The 23,098-nt window shown below is 40.8% G+C and overlaps 1 protein-coding gene across 2 annotated transcripts in view; it reads right to left on the bottom strand.

Moving 5' to 3' along the window:
• The window catches only part of GBE1 (1,4-alpha-glucan branching enzyme 1), a 146,050-nt gene extending 123,860 nt beyond the window's left edge, over positions 1-22,190 (bottom strand). The window contains exons 1-4 of one of the 2 annotated variants that reach the window (XM_008062489.2): positions 22,065-22,190; positions 21,115-21,250; positions 19,631-19,721; positions 15,935-16,144 (exon numbers count right to left, since the gene is read on the bottom strand). In XM_008062489.2, the coding sequence (XP_008060680.1) occupies positions 15,935-16,144; positions 19,631-19,701 (281 nt within the window). In that variant the 5' untranslated portion in view covers positions 19,702-19,721; positions 21,115-21,250; positions 22,065-22,190. Of the gene's footprint in view, positions 1-15,934; positions 16,145-19,630; positions 19,722-21,114; positions 21,253-22,064 lie in introns of those variants that run through there. The other variant, XM_021714712.1, reaches the window with a different exon arrangement.
• Positions 22,191-23,098: the final 908 nt, after the last annotated feature.

Below are 23,098 nucleotides of genomic sequence, written 5' to 3' on the forward strand. Positions count from 1 at the left end.
TGAGGAAGGGGGAGGAAGAGAGGGAAGGTGAAAGGCAGAGGGAGGCTGGAGGGAGGGAAGACAGACAAGCAGAAACATCCAGAGCAGACAGAATGCTTCACGGGCCTGCCAGCAGATGGCCTCAGGTGTCCAGGACTCGGCACGCGACGCGCCTTCTTCTCAGAGCACAGGGCTTCCAGGCTCTTCTCTGGAGTTGGCTGTGGCCTCCGAACATCGGCTTCTTGCTCGGTGGCGACAACTGGAGTCTACACGTGAAGACTTCCCGAAAGAACACAGAGACGACATTGCCCCTACCTCGCTCCTGGAACTGGCAAGCAGGAGTCAAACCTAAAATGCTGGACCTTGGATGTCTGCTTTCTGGCCCTCTTCCCTCCCATCACACGAAGCTGCGGTGCCGCCGCACGTGCAGCTGAGATCTTAGGGGGAGAAGGAAGGGGTCGGACGGGAAAGGGAAAGAGCAGAACAAGAAGAACAAACGAGAGAAGGAGGAGAAGAAAGGTAGCCCCACGCTGATGGGTTCTGGGAAAAGCCTGAAAGAGCATTTTGTTTGTTTTTTAAAGTACAGATAATGGAGCAGGTTGTGCTATTATTTTCTGCTTGCTCGCGGAATTAACAGCAAAGAAAGTGTGTTTCTCTAAATGGTGCCTTGTAAATAAATAGTACTGCACGCTGATGAGCATTCAGGGGTGGAACGACTTGATATATAAACAACGTAAAGGCAGGGCCAGGCCGGCTCAGCTGTTCCATTTCATCCCACCAACCTCACGCTCCTGCCAGTATGCCTGTGTTGGGTAAGCTAGGAGGAAAAAATATACATTTATTTTTCAAGGACATAAGGTTCAAACAGGATACCCTTTACCAAAAAACATAAAATGACCATTAACATTTTTTAAAATTTGGGGCCTCACCCTTCCACCAAGGCTGGAGTGCTTCGGCATAATCCCAGCTCACCACAGCCTCGACCTCCTCCTGAGTAGCTGGGACTACAGGCGCATGTTACCACACTAGGCTAATTTGGGGTTTTTCTTTGTACTGTTGGGGTCTTGCTATATTGCCCTGGCTGACAATGTTTAACAGTATTAAATTTACACATGCACACTTATGCAATGGAATAAAGGAAAGCGCAAAGGAAAAATAGGTAAGCGAAGAGTATTTTAAAATATAAAACCCAACTACAATCACAACTTTAAGCTTCAGATTTTAACTTTAAAATGAAGGATAAGGAAGAAGCCCTGAGCGAGCGTTCCAGAAGGACTGACTTTAGGCCAGCTAATGTCAAGAAGGGCCTCCACAATGAGGACCGAAAACAAGCAGGAGATGGACCCGGGGGAATCGTCTCGGCAGAGAGAAAGCAGGTCAAGGCCCCACACAGGAAAAGCATCCAGGCAGCAGGAGCTTAGTGAGAGGGAGGAAAAGGATGTCAAGATGAGATCAGCATGGATCCCTCCAAACCGCATAAGCCACTCTGCAGGCTTTTTTAACAAAACGAAACAAAACAAAACACCTCTTCTAAGTGCACGAAGTGCTTCAAGGTCAAAGAAATTTGAGACACGAAGTATTACTGTATAACAGTTACTTGGGGATTCAAGATGCACATTAGCTCGTGAAAGATTCTAAGAATCTCAATTATAAAGGAATGTGCTGAACCTGATTTGACTCAGGGTTTTCCAAACTTCTCTGAGCAAGGAACGCTCGGCGTGTGACACATGTGTCGGTCTCCTGCTAAACATTCCTTGCTGGTGAGTCACAGGCCACTTTCCCAGAGCAGCTGCAAGAACACAGAGCTGTGATAAACCTGGATGCCACCGTCACTTCATGGATGATCTGGATGCCACTGTCCAATTCTAGGGATAAAAGGACCTTGACTATTCACCAACACAGAGATAATGGGTTTCATTTTCCTCAGTTGAACAAACGTTCGACAGTCTATATACTCTGACAGGCCCTGAGGAACTTGCTAAGGAAGAGGCTTCCAAAACGTATATGACCCAAACAAGGGGGAACGCCCAAAAGCCCAGAATTTATTTTTTTCAAATTATGTATTTATTCTTGAGTGTTTAAGCTTCAGTCACCTTCAAAGTACTTTCCACTGGCTGTACTGGATGCTTTTCCCACTGCTCAAAACAGTTTTTGAACTCAATTTTGATGTCTTTTAGTGCTTCTGCTGTTTTTTTTTTTTTTGTTTCCCCTCTTCCACGTCAGCAAAACCTTTTCCTTTAAGAACTTTTCTGTCATCCAGGGAAACAAAAAAGGTCACTAGGGGTGAGATCAGGTGAACAGGGAGGGTGGGTCACAGGGGTCATGCTGTTTGGGGTCAAAAACTGCTGAACGCTCAGTTCAGTGTGGGCAGGTGCGCTCATAAACACCCATCATGAAATGGGCAAACACACCGACTCTTCAAAAAGGTTCCCTGAAGCCAATACCGTCTCTCACAACAAGGCTATTTGGTACACTGATGCTGATGGATTCCTAAAACACTTACCCCTAAAACACTTACCCCGTGGATTCCTAAAACACTTACACCTTCAACTATTAACATGTCGCCTCGTGCTACGTGTGCCTGTGTTTGGTGCACCCTCCTTTCTGAGAACCTGCACTACGAAGGGCCTGCCCCCCAATTTAATTCTGGTTTTTGGGGGATTCCCCCACATTCTAATTTGAGAGAGTTCAAAAGCTTAAATGTACGTATTTATTTATTCACTCAACAAATCTGTGTCAAAGTGAGTTAAGCACCATTCTAGTCCTGCGAGATAAAGAGAGAAATAAGACAAACCAAAGCACCTCTAATCTTTGCACTGTGGAAACTTACATTTCTGCTTGGCGTAGAGTAAAAAAGGAAACTAAATACAGCAATAATGCCATCCAGTAGCTGGTATAACAAAGTACATTTTTTAACAGGGGCGAGAGCAGAAAATAACAGCGGAGGTGAAAAATAATAGCATTTAACACGGGGTGGGCATTGGAAAGAGAACTGGGATTTGAGAAACAATTTGGAAGTAAAATAAAAAAGAAATTGTAATAGCTAAATTAATGTGTATTTAGAGTTTGTACGAGACATAAATTTGAGCTCAATAATGAGGTCTGATTTTAGAACAAGCCACGGCAGTTATAGAAAATGCCAATTCTTACTATAGAGAATTCTTACTATGGAGAACTGGCATTATTTTCTATGAAGTTGACATACTTTAAATATTTCAAATCTCATAACCACTCCGTGAGATAGGTACCTTTTATATCAGCATTTTAAAGATGAAGATTCTGAAGCACAGAGAGCTTACATGACTCGGCCCCCTCAAACGCGGGACAGAGGGAGCCATTTCTTCCAGAGGCTTCCATGACAATTCCACTCCTGGTCGCTCAGGGGACCCTCACACCTGGGCCTTCAACTATCAACATGTCGCCTCATGCTGCGTGTGCCGGTGTATGGTGCACCCTCCTTCTGAGACTTCCAATTGCCCGAAAGCAGGCAGCCTGTCTTTCTCTTCGTCAAGGTGACCAGGCCTAGTACCGTCTCTATAATAAACAAGGTCCTTCAGTGTTGGGAGAATGAAGGTTGTAACCATGGAAGAGAACTCGGGAAAAGCGTACAGTTAGGAACCCGAAGAGGCCCCTAGATGGAAACTTGTGGACCCCGACATCGAAGAAATGAGCTCTGGAACACCTGAAACTATTTATATGATAACTGTGGAAGAATGGCAAAAGGTAGAAGACAGAAACTCTGACCAAAGTCACGCAAAACGTCAGAGAGCCAGTGACAACCTTCTTCATTCCAGCTAACAGACAGTTTCTTTCTATGTAAAGAATTGTCATATTTACAAATGCAGCTAAATAAACTTCTTTTAACATTCATGGTAAAACTCAACTTTAATTGAACAGCTTACTTCATAGTACTTTTATCTATGCTACCTATTATTTAGAAGAATCATCTATCCTTTAAAATCTAAAAGAGAAAGAACAATTGCATTTATATTATTTGCAATAGAGGATACCGAGAATTTTTTTTATTTCCTCTTAATCCTATGATAACTAAATCATTCATACGAAGTCACGAAAGCCTAGGTCATCTGTGATAGGGGAAAATGACGCCCAAATATTATTTATATGTTTTTATTGCTGACAAATGGGTGTTTATTATGCTGGTAGTTGCATAAAACAGTTCTAGGTGGATGATAAATGTCAGTGAATATTTTGTTTAAGTTTCATGTTCAATTTCTGCAGAAACAGGAATGTAGTACTTTTCATAAAACACACTTTTTGAATTCATTGCTGCTGAAAGCGTTTATTGGAAAATAAAACGGCATTTCAACCAACTAACTCAGGAAATTGATGTGAATTTACCCAATCTAATGAATTACAATGTCATAACAGGAAAAGTACTCACACTTCCAGCTGAACCAGCGTCACTGGATGTCAGCGTCATCCAGTGTGGTCCCCACGGGGCTACGGAGCCCTTGAAAAGAGGCCAGGATGCGGAACTGGATGTTTGCTTGTATTTTATACTGAAGCAAACTTAAACCTAAAAGCTGGCACTCCATGACTGCATTATGTTTGGGACAACTCGGGTATATGAATCTACTTTATTTACTGTGAATTTTATGAAGCTTAAGTGCACATCATGTGGAAACAATATTTTGGATTACATACTTAAGTAAGATACATTAAAACCTGGGTTGCCCCTTTCTGTATTTTGAATGTGAAAGATTTAAAGTTACACACGTGGTCGCATCTATCTGCGTGGACAGCGTTGCTCTAGGTGCATCTTGCAGGCCCGGGTCTCCGTTCCACACATATGTCACACTCCTCTCCCATCATTCCATCTCTCCCTCTGACTCGCCACGCAGCAGCTGGGTGGCAGAGTCGTCCCCTGCCTCCAGTGGCCAGGAGGGACAGCAGCACCGGAAGTTTCCCTCACCGCCCCCACTATCTGAATGTGTCTGCCCTGCTCATGTCTTGTCTCTGATGCACTCCACTTTCTCACTGAGCTCCCTGGACACTCTTCCTCTAAGTTTTCCTTCTGGAAAGGCTAGGGCGAAGACAGACGGGTCGTTTCTGAGAGTCTTCTGGATGGAACCACACAAACTCGTCAATGAGCCCAAGTAGATGAGGCCGAGAGGGCAAACTGGAGTCTATCGAGTCCATGCTCGATTAGATAAGCACCCATGTTGCCAGAAATAAACCTTGGGACAAATGCTGTACCATACTGGACGTCTGCTCACCAACACAGAGATGGGGTGTCCCTATCCGTTGGTTCTGCCACGTCAATGACCACACAAGAGAAAGAAGAGGAGGCTGGAAGAACTAAGGAGACCTTTCTTTCTTGCATTAAACTAGGCAAAATGGTAGAAAACAGCTTGGCCAGGACACTAAAAAAAAATCTATCTCCCAACTCTGTTGTTGAGAACGACTGAAAATGTGGTCTAGAGTGAATACTCAGAGAATAAAAATCTGTTCCCTCAGGACAGAGAATAAAACCTGAGAAACGGGAGATGCCCCCAAATTTAAGATGTAGAATACACAGGGTGGGCAATTCAGTAACTGATCAACAAAATGCCTTTGACCTTGAAAATGTGAAACATACCAAATACTCTTTCCACATTGGAGGGGAACAGAGTCGTCCACATAAATCAAAACCCCTCAGTCACCCTTCATTAAAACACAGCTGTCAGAGAACGTTAACTTAATCTTAAAGGCATATTTGGAAATTTAACTTTTTTCATGGAAACACTTTGAAATTTCATTTTACTTTTTCCTGGCATCTTAAAAACATTTTTGAGCATGACTTGAAGTTTTTTTAAAGATTCAGGTTGCTCACGATCAATTATGGCACTCCACTGCAGCTAATGACCCCTGGAGGGACCGTCCCCTCGGGCAGAATGTCTGCAGTGGCTCCGACCCCACAGCTCTGGGCCGTCAGTGCTGGGGTCTGACCTTGATGGGTTTTTGCTGCCTGCCATTCCTTTTAGCTGCAACTTCTCAAGACTGCTACATGCTGATCACGAGGAGGCATTTCCACAACTGCTCCCAAATTTGTGCTTCTCCCAAAAACAGCTTAATGTGGTTCTAAGAAATAGCGTGGAACCAAAATGAATAAAGATCTGTAGCCGTGACGGTGCATGCTTTGGCTCATGGAAAACATGCCGTGACTTGTTTTCATGTCTCTGGTCGTGTCTCAGAGGACTGGGCTGGCTAGGAAGTTTGTCCACAGAGAAGGATGACAACACTACGGTGGTGATGTTGACCATGGCGATGAGCACAACTGCAAGTCAGAATATGTGAGCACAATTGGAATACGTGCATCAGTGAAACTTCAGTCATCAGAGATAGGTAAATTACAATCTTATTTTACGGGGGGGGGGATTAAATTTAGAAAGTTTAACGTGCCTGGCTGAGGCTACACGCTCATAGGTGGTGGACTAGAACTTCAGCCCAGTCTGTACTCATTCTCTAAGCTGCCCCCAAGATCAGGATCTGTCTTTATATTAAAAAAAAAAAAAGACAACTTAGATGCAAAGTATTAAAAGAAACAAGGTTTACTGAATTTTAACTATGCAGATTTCTTCAATAAACATACATTCTGTTTCACCGAGCCTCCCTCGTGTTAAAAGACATGTGTTGCATTAGCTGACTCGAAATCAAGATGGTATTACATAATTTGGCTAGGTGACGATATCATCCTAATAGTTTACATTTATAAAACTCCCACTGCTATCGCAAAAGTAGCTGAGTTACAATCGTGTGTTTAAACTATAAAAGCATCATTGTCATGCTCAGATTTGCCTTACTACTTATTTGGAGGTTTGGGGGAATCTGGCAGTCTATTGACACTCTCCCAGCCTAAGGCACATTTAGCGTTCTGGGGCCCAGGGTGTTTACCCATCCCACAGGCTGCTTTGGTCTGCACAGTGATTTCAAATTTTTAAATTAATTCAAAACTTTAAATTAAATAAAATTTTAAATTAATTAAACATGGGAGACTCATATAAAACGTGAACTCCCGACTTCCCGTACATGCCTAGAAGACGTGGCTATGTGGGTCCACGCTGGCACATGGAAGTAGCTGGCAGGACTGTGTGAGCAGCAGCACTTGGGCAGGGCCTGCCTACTCCTGTCTGCTCCCCTCTGCTCCCGTGCCCATGGGCGTCCTCTGTCCGCTTCCCCAGGGACCCACCTGCCTTGCAACCACGCAAGAGAAAGAAGAGGAGGCTGGAAGAACTGAGGAGCCCTTTCTTGCCCACTGTCATCCCTGAGTAAACACCTGAAAGTAGAACTCCAAACCTGCATGACACAGGACACCCTAGTTGGTCATGCATTTTCAGCTGTTATTGTCTCTAGTCTGAACCACGCCCTGTGGCACCTGGATGTTATTATCCTTCTGAGCTTGACACATGAAACCGAGACTCAGCCCTAAGCCACGTGGCTCCAGGGCAGAGTCTAGTGCCATCTGATTCCAAAAGCACCTTCACGAGAAGTCTTCACTGCCTTCCCTCTATGCAGTAGACAGTGTTATTATCCTCATCATTACTGCTGCCATTATCATTCGGATGGAAGTATCCCGTGTGGCTTTCAGTTCTAAGAGCAGGCGTCCCCACCAGGTCACTAGGCAGAGTCATCTCCATAGGAAGAAAGACGGTGGAAAGTTTGTATGACAGAGAGACACATGGAGGGAGGAAAACAGAGAGGTGTTTTACTTCAAATAAGATAGAAGGGGGGATTTTCCCCCAAAACTGGGATTATCTTTGGAGGGCAGGCCCCCTGTAGTACAGGTTTTCCCTGCTAGGTAAGCATTCGAGGAACCCACTGGCATCAGTGTACCAGCTAGCACTGTTGTCAGAGGCTGTGCTTCAGTGAATTCGGGGGGCCATTCTTTCAAGGTGTTTGCCCATTTCGCGATGGGTGATTTACACGAACAACCTGCCCACATCACGCCGAGCATTCAGCAGCTCATGCCCAACCCTCCCTCTTCACCCAATCTCACCCTGAGTGACTTTTCTTTTTGTTTTCCCAGGTGAAAAAAGAAGTTCTCAAAGAGAAACCTTTTGCCAATGTGGAAGAGGTGAAACAAAAAAATAGCAGAAGCACTCAAAAGCGTCCAAATGGATGAGCTCAAAAACTGTTTTGAGCAGCAGAGAAAGCGTCTCCATAGAGGTATTGCAACAAACAGAGTGCTACGAAGGTGACTAAAGTTTAAACATGGAAGAATAAATTTTTCATAAATAAATAAATTCCAGTTTTGGGGGGTCCCCTCTTGTAGATTCAATAAGAAACAATAAGTTATTAAGTTTGCTGTCACACTGAATATATACACAAGAAATACACCACTACAATTCAAAAATGAGCAGGTGTGCATTTAGAGTGTCTCATGATGGGAAGGGCAATGGAGAACACTAAGTGACGCAGCGGGTGACAGGGTCAGGGGCCGAGCGAGTTGTTTTCTACCAGAAGCAGCATGGAAAGCATCTAACTCCTCAGAACAGAATGAACAAAGTGTGACAGTGACCATCACGATGGTCACCGCCTCAAGAAGATGAGGGCAACCCACTGGACGGCTCACTGGCCTCCTCCACCGTCCTCACACCGAGCTAAGGACAGTGCTCTGGTCTTAGGGACACTATCTACCACACTGTTTTGTTTCCTAAAGCGTGTGAGAAAACGTTGGCTCTACCTGTCCCCAAGTTGTACTGATGGCTCTCAACAGACAGAACTCTGAAAGCGGCACAGGGCTAGTCTTGGGGAAATATCCTTACCTGGGAAGAAGGAGATAGCAAGACAGCCTGAGGCTGGTGGCTTTTCTTCCACGTGGAGAAGGAAGCAGGGAAGACCAAAGCCCAAGGTGCAGCTTGGTAGGGATGTCTCAGTGGTACAAAGTATGGATGGGCCCGTTGGAAGCCAGAGAGAAACACATCTGATCACAAACCTGAATTACTCAGAAAACACCTCAGAAAATGAATGATTTGATCTTACTTGAATAGGTGTCCTTTAAAAGTCATGAGAGACACTATATCTTCTGAAAATAAGCAGCTCCATGCAACATGGGTTATTTATCTGCAGCATAACAGTAAGGAAATCGCCCAGCTAGAAAACTAGGAAGCATGTCTTCACAGCCTCAAGACTGCTAGTCCACACTGAAGGAGACAGACTGCTTAGATAGGCTGTCTGCTTACACACAGATAAAAACAGAAAAACTGATTTTTTTTTTTCACTTTTTACTTGCTTGTTTAGAAAGGTCAGACACAAAACCCAGATATCATTATTATTATAGACTCCACATAACTTCCAGACTTAGATGGATAAACACTTAAATAAAGACCCTACGACCATTTCACAAGCATGTACCTGCCAGTGTCTTAAGAGAGAGAGAGAGAAAGGGAGAGACACATTGAGACACATTCTAGGGCAACGAGCAGCCTTTTCATATTTAAGGTAAATTGCCCAGGAGGATGTCCTACTTTGGCATGAGGATGTGCGAAGGTGAGTGTTACAGGTGGGTAAGACTTAAATACCCAAGATATTTTCAAAGTATCCCTGTGCACCTAAATGCTAGACTTGCAGGGACTAACCGAGGCAGATAATACCAGGAACAAAGTTTCCACAAAGACGGGAAATCCATACCCCTGTGCTAGGCGCTGCATCAATAGAAACCTTTCTGCTAGGTTGAATAATCTCATAAACCCTGTGAGAAAAGTTATATTTCTACAAGTCAAACTCAAATCCAGACAGATTAGATTGTACAGCAACTTTCTTAATCTCTTTTACAAAAGAGAATTAGTCGGTCTGAATTTTGAAGTGAGCTCTTCTTTCTTTGAAAGAGTAGATTTAACTATTCTTCTTAATCAAGCTGAAATAAGGTTCTGGTTTAAGCAAGGAGGAGATACTGAAAGAAAAAGAAAAAAAAAAAAAAAAAGACCACAAGAAAATAGGAAGACTTTCTGTGGGACTCCAAATGTTCTCAAAAGCTATAAGCAATCATACCCTGAGATTTTTAATATTCTTAATGAAGCACAGACTATAAGTTACTGCTTGTTTTTTACTGACTGACTCCCTTTGGACCAGTTAGCAGTTTGCTAAAACTACATTGAATGTCTTTTAATCGTCCACCATTTGCTTTTTATAAAGCAAATAGGACAGGTGTTTCTATGTCTAAAATGATGCTGTGTTACTTCAGCTTTTTTAAACAAAATCAGTCTTTTGAAATCTAGCCAAAGGAACCAAAAACAAATACAGCAGTCTCCTCTCACCATGGGAGCTATGTGCCAAGATCCCTAGGGAATGCCTGAAACCTCAGAGAGTACCAAACCCCATTTATACTATGTTTTTTCCTAACCCTACACACCTGTGAAGTGTTGAATTTACACCTTAGGCACAGAAACAGATGAACAACTAACAATAAAAGAGAGCAATTAGAACAGTCGACTACCATCGGTCGTGTGCGTGTGATCTCTGTGTGTGCTTCTCTCTTTCTCAGTGCCTTCTTGCACCGCATGCATGGCTCTTCTCCTTGGGATGCTGTGAGATAACAACACGCCTGACGACGAGATGACGTGAGCTGCACAACGTGGCATTGTGGCGTAGGATCAGGCAACTTTCGAAAACAAATGCAAATCTTGTAACCTGCTTATCTCTGGAATTTTCTGTGTAATGTTTTGGACCCAGGTTGACTGCAGGCAGCATCCTGAAAAGCAAAACTGCAGGGAAGGGTGGGGTGGGGGGGCTGCTGGGCCCTGGAAGGGGTGGTCGTTTAAGTCTAGTTTTCCAAACCCCTCAATCCACCTGTGCTCAGGACAGGCGACAGTTGTGTGCGTGCGCATCTCTAACCTCACCAGACAGCCCAAAGTGTTGTCAAAAGAGACAGCACATGTTTGCCCAGTGCGGGTTATTCTCTCTCTGTTACTCTGGCCACTTTCACTACAGCAAAAAGAGCAATCACTTTACCCAAACACAATAACACAAAGTAGTGTATGACTTTAAAGTCCTTTTTAAAGTAATTTTAGAGGTTCCCGTTCATGTTTCAGTAGCTTAGTTTTTAAATATCTTGCTAATCATGAAAGTGTCATATACTGATTAGCTAATATATCAATCAATAATAATCCTTCAATTAAGATGATCACTACGAACTGATTTGGTCATGAGGTAATGTCACATATAAATATGCTGAAATTTTATTTAGAATTCATGTATCTATGTTCATGAAGACTTTCCTCATGAATTCAAGATTGGCCTAACATTTGAAAATCAACCAATGTAATTCACCACCCCCCCCCAAAAAATATATATATACATATAAGACAAGATATCATAGACTAACTACTTAAGATCCAAAAATCCCACTCTGAGCATGGAGGACCCCATGAATTTCCTTCCACATTCTAACATGTACAAAAGACCTCGCATGTTAAAAACAAAAAACAAAGCAAAACCTTATCTTATAGTGCCTACACTAAGGGGCATTGTATTCCACATAGTCATGACCTTAAAAAAGCAAACTGGATTCATTTTTGTTCCTGAAGAAAACTCCAGCAACTGAAGGAAGGAGAGGAAGACCTTTCAACCTAAGAGCCACCACATTTTGAACACATGCGGATGGAAGATGGTTACACTAATCCTGTGCCCAAGTTTAAGGGAAAAGTGAGCATCAGCTCTACCGTTATCTCCTTTGAGATTCGATACCTATGTTGAAAGAAACAGTCAACAAAGAACAGGTACTCATTTGAAGACTTAGTATTGTGCTTAAGGCATAATAGTCATTTCAGCTCAGCAAATCTGCATTTGCCTTGTAGTTCTACCAAGTGCATGACATAGTTCCAGAGGAATAAATCATCCAGTATTGCTCATTCAAGAAACTCCTAAAACTCATGGGTGACAGAGTTGTCAGAAAGTTTTCTTTACCAACTAAAGAAAAGACAACCCATCTCTGTGATGAAATGTCATTAGTAATTTAGCAAAGCTAGAAGGCAGTTCAGCTGAATAGACAGAAAATTAAAACATGGGCAGCTCCTGATTGGAAATGTATTCATGGCAGGTAATGAAATCGCACAGTCAGGATCTCTGGCGTTACGCAGAGTGAGAGATTCAATCCTGATAACTTTGAAGATGGCACTCGAATCAGAGACTACAAATGGTGACAGGTTGTGACATATAGATTGGATGTAACATCTCTACAGAAGCAATTCTATAAGATCAATTTTTAAAATAGAATATATAATAATTTCAAAAATTATTACATGAGTTTTTAAAGAAGAGGCTTAGTTCTTAAGTTGACCATGTACCAATTTTATGTCTATTTGCCAGGGGATTATAATATTAATCCACCTATCAGTGGCAAGGGGTGGAAAAGAATTTATATTTAAATTATGAAATACAAATTACAGTAGCTGATTTCATCTGAGTAAAGAACAAATTCAAAATCACAGGCAGAATAGCTTTCATATGAGAGGGTGAAAGTGAAGAATTGAGTTTGTACGTATTTATATGCATGTAAAGAATACTTATTTAATACATTCACATACAAGTATATTGTTTACATTTATAAAAAATAATGACTTTCATTTTGGATTTTGTGTGCCTTTTTATGTATCCTGATTATCTACAATGGCATTATAAAAACTGTATAATTTTTTTACTGCCTATTTCATGCATAATTCTCTAAAACGGTAACAAGGCTGAGATAAATAATATTTCCATGTGGGCAGGTATTTTAATACATCTTTCTTGAATTTATGAAGTAGTACATTCAATGTGTGGTCAAAGCTTGTTAGATATAGAAATTTAAACAAAGCCTTAAAATAATTTCATGTTCCTCCATTTGAAAGGTGGGGTCCATGTCCCTTGTCCTGTGAAATCTGTGACTGCTTGACCAACGGTTTACAGAAGTGACACTCTGCCTGGTTCCAAACCCAAACCATATGAATTGGCAGCCTGCACGCCCTCTCACTCTTGTGAGCAAGTCCATGTCACCAGAGGAGTGGCTCCAAAGAGAGGAACAGAGTCCCTTCTACCCACGGCCTCTGCGGGCTTCACGTGACCACTGACACGTGAGTGGATCATCCTGACAGCGGACACTCTACCCCCAAATGAGCCGGCCCAGTTGACACAACACAAAGAAAAGAAGAGCTATCCCTGCTGACGCACACCGAAATCGCAAATCTGAAAACAAAATTAAATTGCTGTTGTCTTTAGTTTCTAAATTTCGGGTTGGTTTGTTAAGCTGCAATAAATAACCAAAAAAGCAAAGTAGGACTTAAATCATGAATGCTAAGAGTATAAAAATCGCTTCAGTGTGACACTAAAGCAATGTCAAATTATAGACACAGTAAGAAATAAGAACACAAGGAGGTAAATGTAAAAGAAAAATTCTGGTAAGCTTCATCAAGGTAATACACTTCATCAATAAAGTTTCTCATCAATTACATGTAAGTACTGAGACAATAATTCAGAGAGTTCTAGAACCTTTAGTATTTCATATGTTGGAAAAACCTAATTACCAAAGAAGTATTTGTTTAAATATGGTCACATAGACCAGCTTGGTAGGATGTTATCTATATTGCTTAATGATGCCATAACAAATATTATAAACCTATATCTAAAATACTATTTCTATAAAACTGGAAAATTAGATGTTGTCAAATAGAACAACACGCAGAATGGAAATATATTTTAGTAAAATAATATTTACAAAGGACTAACCCTGTTTGGCATTGCAAAACAAAACCAAAAAAGGCAATAATCTTAAAAATAATAATATTAAGCTAATACCATACTAGACATTATTATTCACCAAAAGTGTGTACTTGAGAAAGAAAGATTAATAGCTACGTCAATAAAAAAGAAACTAAGAATTCAATAATGATATTAAGTTTGTCTCAATTTCTGGAACAAAAATGATTTTGAAAACAATTATGTATAATCCCCTTTCTTTAGAAAAGTGACTAAGTACAAATGTACTTTGAGAACTCATGGTACAAAAAAATACACGATGGTTAAACATTTTAATAAAATAAAGAATTGTTTTATAACATAAAATCCACCCACTTAATGTATTTATTTTTAAGGTATGGCTCTACAGAAACATTGTTTTAAAATATAAAATTCATTTTTAAATTTTAATATATTTTATATGTAAATAGACTTTAATATATTAAATAGCTGTTTAATATATTTCTTTCATAAGGGACAGTTCTACAGAAAAGCATCAACCCTCAGTTATCCAACATGAGCCAGAGTTCAATTAACTGCAATTCTACTTCTTTAGGATTTATTCAATAACCCAACTAGCAGGGTTATATCCCAGAATTAATACAGGTTCAGTCCTTTTTATTTGCAATAAGTCTATAGCATACAAGCAACGTTCAGAAAGGAAACAAAAGTACAGACTACCTTCACAGATGAAATTATATTCACCCCTAAGCTGCCTCCTTTGATAATAAAAACCTGAGAATGAGAATGATTAACCAGTTTATTCCAGAGTGAAGTAGGGTTGGAACCCTGCCAGCAGGTGTTCCTTTGCATCTACCACGCGGCCTCAGCTGGCATGAGTGATTCCTATGGCCATGATATCAAAAATCATTCCTATGGCCTTGATTTCAAAATAATGTATGATATCAAAGAAAAAGTGAAGCCAAATTACTTCCTCCACATATAAGCCCTCTAATTTATGTTGAGAAATGAGAATTCTTGATTCTATAAGTGTATTTGCTGAAGTGTTTTTCCATACTACCTGCTTTCCAGGTATATGTACGTTTCTGTATGATGGAATATCCAAAAGAAAATTCATTAAACTTTTTCAAAAATATATAACATAACAAATAATTATACATTACTTAGTACGTTGCTACTTTTAATGGGCCTGGCATCACAGTTTCATTTTTTTCATAAATTTTTCATATTGTATTTATGATAAATAACAAATACAAAGGTAATGATATTTGGGGTTTTTCTATCTAATTTTTACCATATTGTGCTACTTAGATTTAATCACCTAAAACAGCCTTCTACTTAGATGGTATATGAAGTCAGAGATGCGTTTAATATTAACAAACTGTTTCAACACCAAGTCTTAGTTTACTTATTTGTAAGATGGCCTTAATATTAGTACTTACCATGTGTAGAGGGGCTGCGCAGATTAAACAAGATAAGATAGGTAGCTAATGTATCTAAAACATTTTGCATCATACCTGACACATGTCATATACTAGTAAATATTAGATGCTTCATAATTATAAATTAATTTAGCTGCAATCAAAACCAGAGTAATATCATTAAGATATGAAACAAGGAGGTATAATTTTTTTAAATAGCCTACTTAAAACAACGTATTTCTCAGCCGGGCTCAGTGGCTCAGCCTGTAATCCCGCGCTTTGGGAGGCTGAGGTGAGTGGACTGCCTGAGCCCACGGGTTCGAGACCCGCCTGGGCAACTTGGCGAGACCTCATCTCTACAATCAATCAAAAAATCAGCCGGGCGTGGTAGCGCATGCCTGTAATTCTGGCTACTCGGAAGGCTGAGGCGGAAGAATCGCCGGAGCCCAGTGGGTCGAGGCTGCAGTGGCTGGGAGTAGCCACTACACTCCAGTCTGGGTGACAGAGTGAGACTCCAACTCAAAAAAAAAAAACAATGTATTTCTCAATTAAAAGGAGATTGTCTAGGGTTAAGACAACCTAATAATGTGGTCTTTTAGATATTTTTAAAAAATGATTCACATTACAACTTTTAAATGACAATAAAATCAATATATGTCTTGAGATATGTAAAACGGAAATGTAATACGACACACCATGAATACATACGCCACACAAAACAAGGTAAAATTCCTCCTACGACTTTCAAAATTCAAGTTAAGAACATGAAGTGCCAGTGAGTGAGCACACATACAATGCCTTCAGTGAAATGCTCTGAAATTCATTTTAAACAAAGAAGACATTTCCACGCGACATACACCTACCTGGAGTAGGCAAACAGTCTGCTGTCCCAAAGGTCATGAGTCCCTCTTGGTCCGGAATGGAAGTAACAGGAATCTGTCCCATCAAACATATTCAGCCCGTCTTCTGAGTTTTTGGAAGCATGGCTGTGCACCACGTCTAAGAGGACCATGATGCCCATCGAATGAGCTGTGTCCACCAGCTCCTTCAGCTCTTCAGGCGTCCCGTAACGGCTACAGGTGAAGAACACCACAGGTTAAGATGGCGTCTCATGTAAAGCCAACAGCCAATCGTGCATCCGTTGTTTTACCAGCACAGGACTAGGAACTTTAAACATGGGCCTGCAGTGTGCTGTGATCCTCGGATACGAGGTAAAGTTCCTCATGATGTGTTATCAGGCAAATCTAAAGCTATCAAATAAATATACCATCATTTAAATCAGGCTAGTACATGTAGACTTGGATCCCAACCAAAATTCACCTTTTGAGCATCTAAATAGTAAAACTCTGCTTCTCTGTCTCAGAGCCTCCAACCTCCATCTCCCAGCCTCGTGGGTCACGATCATTCCTGCCTCATATCTGCCCACCCTCTGAGTGTGTACCTTTGGGGGTGAGAAGCCCTGTGAGTATTTTTTTAGAAGTCCCTGGTACCTTGACTGAGGCTGAGGCCACCCCTCCTGTACTTATTGCCAAACTGGAAAGCAATCAGGTACCAGTGGATCAGCAGAATGTGCCCTATCCATCACCACACAAGCAGAAAGATGGGCAGCCCACATGCATATGTGTGTGTGTGTGTGTGTGTGTGTGCGTGCGTGTGTTAAAGGAAGTCTCCTAGTTTGCATGAAATAGAAAACAAAAACCACTCCCAGAGGAAGGTCTTTCTCAACCTATGCAAAATTTTGACCTTACGGTTTTCCACAGCACTGATTTTTTACTTTAAATGAATTATCACCCTCGTCATTAAGTGTTTACTGTCTCTTCCGTACTAGCCCCTTTGGGGCCGGAACTGCGACCATCTGGTTTCTCTCAATACAGTCCAGCGTTTACTAAGTAGCAAGTCTCCTGACAGCCAACTCCACTAAGCAGCAATAGCTGTTAAAACTGAAAATAAGATCATGTTATCTACTTAAAAACAGACTTGCACTCCCGGGGTCCAGGGTGAAGACCAGTGTCCTCGCCCCGGCCTACACTGCACCATTTAATTGGCTCCTTCTGGTAATATCGATTATCTGATGACTTTCTACCCCATCCTCTTCTTAAGCCAACCACCTGGTCTTCTTCACACTCATTGAACAGCATACTCAATAAATGAACAGTCCTACAGTTTCCTTTGTTCATTCATTAACTCATCCATTTATTCATGTGTTCATCAAATACTTATTAGATTATCTACCACACGCCACGAAAGTTTCCATGCACTGGAAACGACCAGTGGCGAGATACACATCAATGACTTCACAGAATTTACATTCTCGTTGGGAGACAGCAAATTAACAAGCAAAACGCAGGGTATGCCAGATAGCAATAAGTGCTTTAAAGAAAACAATGAGGAAAGGTCCCTGATGGGAAAGGCAGGTTTGCTGTTTCCAATAGGGTCATCGGTGCAAGTTTCACACAGAAGGCCGTAGTTGAGCATGAGAGAGGAAGCAAGGCATGAGGACATCTAGGGTGAGGGTGTTCAGAGAGAAAGGGGTGTCAGGCGCAGGACACCGGGACAGAAAAGAGCCAGGAGCATCTGAAGAAAAGCAAAGAAGCGACTGTAGCCGGAATGGTCTGGGAGAGACAGGCCCCAAGAGTCAGCCGAGGCATATCAAACGGGGCCTGAGGACCAATGTACGGCCTGAGGCTTTTACTCTGAAGGGGACAGAAAGTTATCAGAGGGTCTGACTTTCACTTTTAAATGACGACTGTGGCCACTGTGCACGTGAACAGGGGGAGAGGTTAGGGAAGGGGAAGGAGAACTAGAGGAAACAGTGATCAGGTAGCGAGTTATTGAAATAACCGAGGGAAAGTTAACAGCAACTTGGAGGAGGGCAGTAGCAGAGATGGCAGTTGAAGCAGCCCAAGGTGGGATACGTTTCGAAGTTACAGATGACCAGGTGTCATATGAGCTAGAGGGCAGGGAGGACAGAGTGGAAAGAGTCACACAGAATGCCACAATTTGGGGCTTGGACAACTGGAAGATGGAATTTCATTTATTGAATTCGGGAAGAGGTGGAGGAGGAGGTTAGAAGTAAAGATTAGGAGGCTAATTTCAGGCTCATGGAGTCCGAGACACGTAGCAGGCAGCCCAGTGTCAAATTCACACTGTTTGAAGTTCACCAGAGAGGTCAGGATGGGAGACTTCGTGTGGGAGTTGACATGCAGGCACATATGCAAGTCGTAAGAGGATGAGACTTGAGAGCCCTCCAAGACGCTTCAGATGCAGAGAGAAGAGAATAGAACCAAGCAGGACACTGGGAGATTCTAGATTTAATGGTCCTAAAGACGAGGAGGAAAGAGCACGGGAAATAAAGAAGCAACAAGTGAATTGGGACAAACAACAACAGAAGGTTCGAATATTCTGGAAGTCAAGGGGGAAAAAAGTTCCAAGAAGGTGAAAGTAAGCCCTGGTGCCCAATGGAGCTGACAGTTCAAGCCAAGAACTGACCCTGGTACTCAACAATGTGAAGGTCATTATACCCTTGACAAAGGCAGGTTCAGTGAAGATGCTGACAGCCTCCTTAAAACGAGTTCAAGAGAGAGCAGGAGTAGAGGGTTTAGAGGCAGTAAGTGCAGATGGCTCATTCATGGAGAATGACGACAGAGAGAGACAGGTAAGAGGATTGGTACCTTTTTTCTGTGCCTGGAAAGTTATCTGTCTAGGGATACTTCACCCAGCCTGCAGTTAAATCTTGTTCTTTTCTTTTTTCCATAGAGGTGGGGGTTTCCCTATGTTGCCCAGGTTGGCCTTGCACTCCTGACCTCAAGCGATCTCCGGCCCTTGTCTCTCAAAGCACTGGCATTACAGGCATAAGCCCACACCTGGCGATGTCCAGCTAACTCTTAGGTTTTGCATCTTGGTTCCAACCTAAGTTCATAGCTATTCCATTCTAAACCGACTCTATGCTCTCACAGTGGCCTGTCATTTTCTGCCTTTTTACTACAGGGAGAAAGCAAGATGTATGTGACGAGTGGATTCATGTCTATATGCCACCACACCACAAACTCCACGATGCCGAGGCAATACGGGGCTGTTTCGATCTGTGGTCATTCAGGTTAATGCTTCGTCAACTGCAGAGGACCCTTGGTGCTTTCTGCACAGAGAGCCATATTCCTTAGGGAGTTCTTCTGTGGGCAGTGTATGTCCTACCTAGGGTCTCCTCCGGCACCTTCCTATACAAGTCAATCCCTTTCCAGAAAAGGATGGAACCTGTTACCATAATGGCTTCCATAGGACTGATTTTCTGACCAAAGCTTGGGACACCAAGCATGTGAAAATTTCAGCAGGAAACTGGGTGTTCTAGATCCAAAATCATTCCATTAAAGCAACGTTATATCAGGGTCAGCCTATAAGGCTAGTAGGAGGCGAGCCTATGACCTTAGCAAAAGAAAATGTTCAGTTTCTATTAATGCTGGTAACCCTACAAAGGTTACAAGACATTATATAAAATGTAAAAATTTACTTAAAAAATTTTTTTTGCTTAAAGTAAAACAGATGGGATGCGTCTCTCATTTTACCTTGAAGCTGCAAAGAAGCTGGTGATCTGGTAACCAAAACTGGCATAGTAAGCATGCTCCATAATCGCCATCAACTGAATGCAGTTGTAGCCTACAAAAGCAAAACACAATTAGAACTCAACAACCACACCTAAAAAAAAAAATGAAGAAAGGAAAAGCATCTTGTTCTAAAGACATTTTACGTACAATCTAGAAGCTTGGGTCATCTTGAAAAGTTCTATTACTTTAACATTTCTTGCTTGTCTGACCTTCTAACACAAAATCCGACAGTTTCATAGAGTTATACTCTGATTGGTTGTTTGAAATGTCTTCATTTTAACAAGTAATATATGATATGCAAATTTACTCTTAATTTGGTTTTAGAATATTAAAGATGATAATCTACATATGCTAAACTTCAGTTCTCTTGTAATATTCATCTTGAAGATTATGAAAACTAAATAAAAGTAACTGATTTTGACATATACATTATATTTTGCCTTTTTTCTATGTGTTTCAATAATTTTTGCCATATAGTATAAAAAATGTTACCAGATTCACTTGTCCCACAAGGTAGCTTTTATGCAGTCAGCATTCATGCTTCTAATTTCCCTAATTTCCAGTATTTTTTGCACTCCTAAAATTATTCCAAAGTTGCATATATGCATGCATGTGTACACAATGCATGTACACAAACACATATATGCATGCATGTGTACACAATGCATGTACACAAACACATTCACACACACACCTCTCTTTCTCCATCTGAATATTTTTTGCTCTAACAGTAAATAAGTGACTCAAAAAGGTAGGTATTACATTTATAAATCCATAACATCTAAAAGCATTAACTAATGTATTTTTAATATAAGCAAATAATCAGAGGAAAAGAAACATTTGGTCTTAAAAAGTTAAGAAAATCAGATTTTTCTTCCTCAAGTATATCCATAATTCCGCATAAACTACTAACACTTCTGGCTGTCCCCTTGAAGACAGGGTCTGTGTCATCACAGGCTCTAACACGGTGCATCTCACCCAGGAGACATTCCAGCAACGTCTGTTATGTAATTCATCCAACAGGGGCTATAAACAATGACTCTGATACCAAATGACTCCTGGGCACCTTACAAATATCAGGTTTTTTTTCCCTAACAGACCAAAATGAACAGGCTATAATCATTGACTACTTAAATTGATAAAGGTTTTCTCCTGTTGTAAAGTAATTATGCTTACATATTTATCTACAATTTGGGAAGTCATCAGTTCACATTACTTAAAATTGAAATTGGAATAATATCTTCAACTCTCATGCGCTATCTTACTCCATTTCTCTCTTCTATGCTATCACGATTACAGGGCAATTTGAGAAGCCTAAAATAAAATGCATTTCTATTACATATTTAATCTCTTACCACAAAAAAGAGACACTTGTAATTAGCTTTTCTAATAAGAGAACAGACTCATTAAAATTTTATCTGAATAAAATCACAGTTATTACTTACCAAGGTCTTTGATTCTTGGTAGTACATTGCATGTAAAATGTTTATAAGAAGCTACTTTTCCTTCATGGGAAGAAATGCCCACATGAGATTCATAAATTCTTAGACTTCTTGGCTTCTTTGGTCTGGAATGCTTAAACTATAGAATATAAAAATACATACAGAATTACACCAGGAATTCAGGCATGACACTAACTGATCGATATGTTCAATGAACTGGTGAATAAACTGTAAACCCTTGAAACTGTTCTCACATATAAGAGGTACTGGCTACATTCACTCAATTTTCATTTGGAAAAAAAGAATCCTTTTCATGATCTTGAGAATGGACCTATTTTGAAGAAGGAGTCAAGTAGTGGCTTATGCCTTATGACTGAGTCAAGACAGGTTTTGAGCCTAACCCTGAGATAAAATATAAAAGCTATGAAATGCATATATAAGTTTCAAATGAAAGCATTTATCAACAAATTCCAAAAACTTGAAGGTCAGAAAAGTGAGTCCAAAGACACATATTTCACGAGTCAATAAGGCATCAGTAAAAATGACCCTAATCAATACATTCCTGAGATGGTCTCCCTAATTTCTTGTTCCTACAGACCCCAAATCCCTTCAAACCCATGACAGTGAGCAAAATTACGTCACTGAAGAGTCTGATAAATCAGGAATTGTAGTTTTAAAAAATTAGCATCCCTTACAGATCAGCATATCAGGATATAGTATTTTTCTCTTAACCTCAAACACATAAGATAAATTTAAAAACTTACTTCTATATTTTATTGGCTAGAGAAGATGGACTCTGATATATGCATCATATAAGAGAAACGCTATGATGTAAAATACCAAACTACCAGTGAAGAGAGGCACTGAGCATCACGATCAAGGTTATAAAATTACAAGTTAACTTTCCTAGCAATACAGGAATAAGTATCAATTGACAGATCTGTTGTTCTCACTTTGTACACGTGTGCTGGGTCCCAGTGTATCCAATCATAATTCACATTATCACCTTCTCGCGCCACATACTTTGCCCACGGGGAAATACGATACAAGATCTCTCCACTTTTACTGGTAATAACTACCTAAAAAGAGAAGGAGATGATACAGCATTAAAATACTTCCAGAACTATAAGACAAGGCATCACAGTTCATGAGCACTGTTCCAAGTAGGAAAGGAGGGATGATCTTAAGATTCAAGACCACCAACCAGATGTGTGACCTTCAGGAACACACGCATTTCGATTCTGTGGTCACTGCTTTCCTTGTCCACTAGTACTAAATGATTCCAAAAGTCACTTCCAGGTTGGACACCTTAGGGTCCTTTGGCAATTTCCCTCATTACGAACCAGCCATTAGCGTGGTTAACGTACAGTAGATACTAAAAATACGAAAATATAATCTGGAAGCTGTTGTCAACAAACCAATCAACAGAAGGAAATAATCCCACTCCACTACACAAAGGGAAAAGTGAGGCATATCGCCATCTCATGCTGTTCCTTCCCATGGCAATGGGCGGTAAAGTTTTCAGGGAGGAGAAAGGCCCCTTAAAGAGAAAAATGGGTTGGATTAACACTTGTATATGTGCGTGTAGACACACACATACACACATACTTTCCATCCTTTCCCAACTTTTTTTATCCTATTCCAAGTGTTCTTTACCATATAAAGTCAAACACTTTCCTCTTCAACCATCCATTCCTACATTTTCCAATAGTAACACATTGTTGTTCACGTTAAAAAATAACAAAAATGCAAAGAGAACTTTACTGAATCCACCATTCCAGACTTAGTACTAAATAAAGAATTTTGAATGTTCCCAGCTATATAAATGTATCTTCCAAGTGATTGACACTGTACCTTTTTTGCAAAGTTGTCTTTTGTATTAACTCTTTAAAAGCAGGTAGAATATGGTCAAAACTGTACAGATCAGGAGCTGTGTTACTATGTTACGACCTCAGAATTGAGAGAGAACATACACTTCAGTCTTCTT

This window comes from Carlito syrichta, unplaced genomic scaffold, assembly GCF_000164805.1.
Source record: "Carlito syrichta isolate Samal-C Ts95f unplaced genomic scaffold, Tarsius_syrichta-2.0.1 Scaffold305724, whole genome shotgun sequence".
NCBI lineage: Eukaryota > Metazoa > Chordata > Mammalia > Primates > Tarsiidae > Carlito > Carlito syrichta.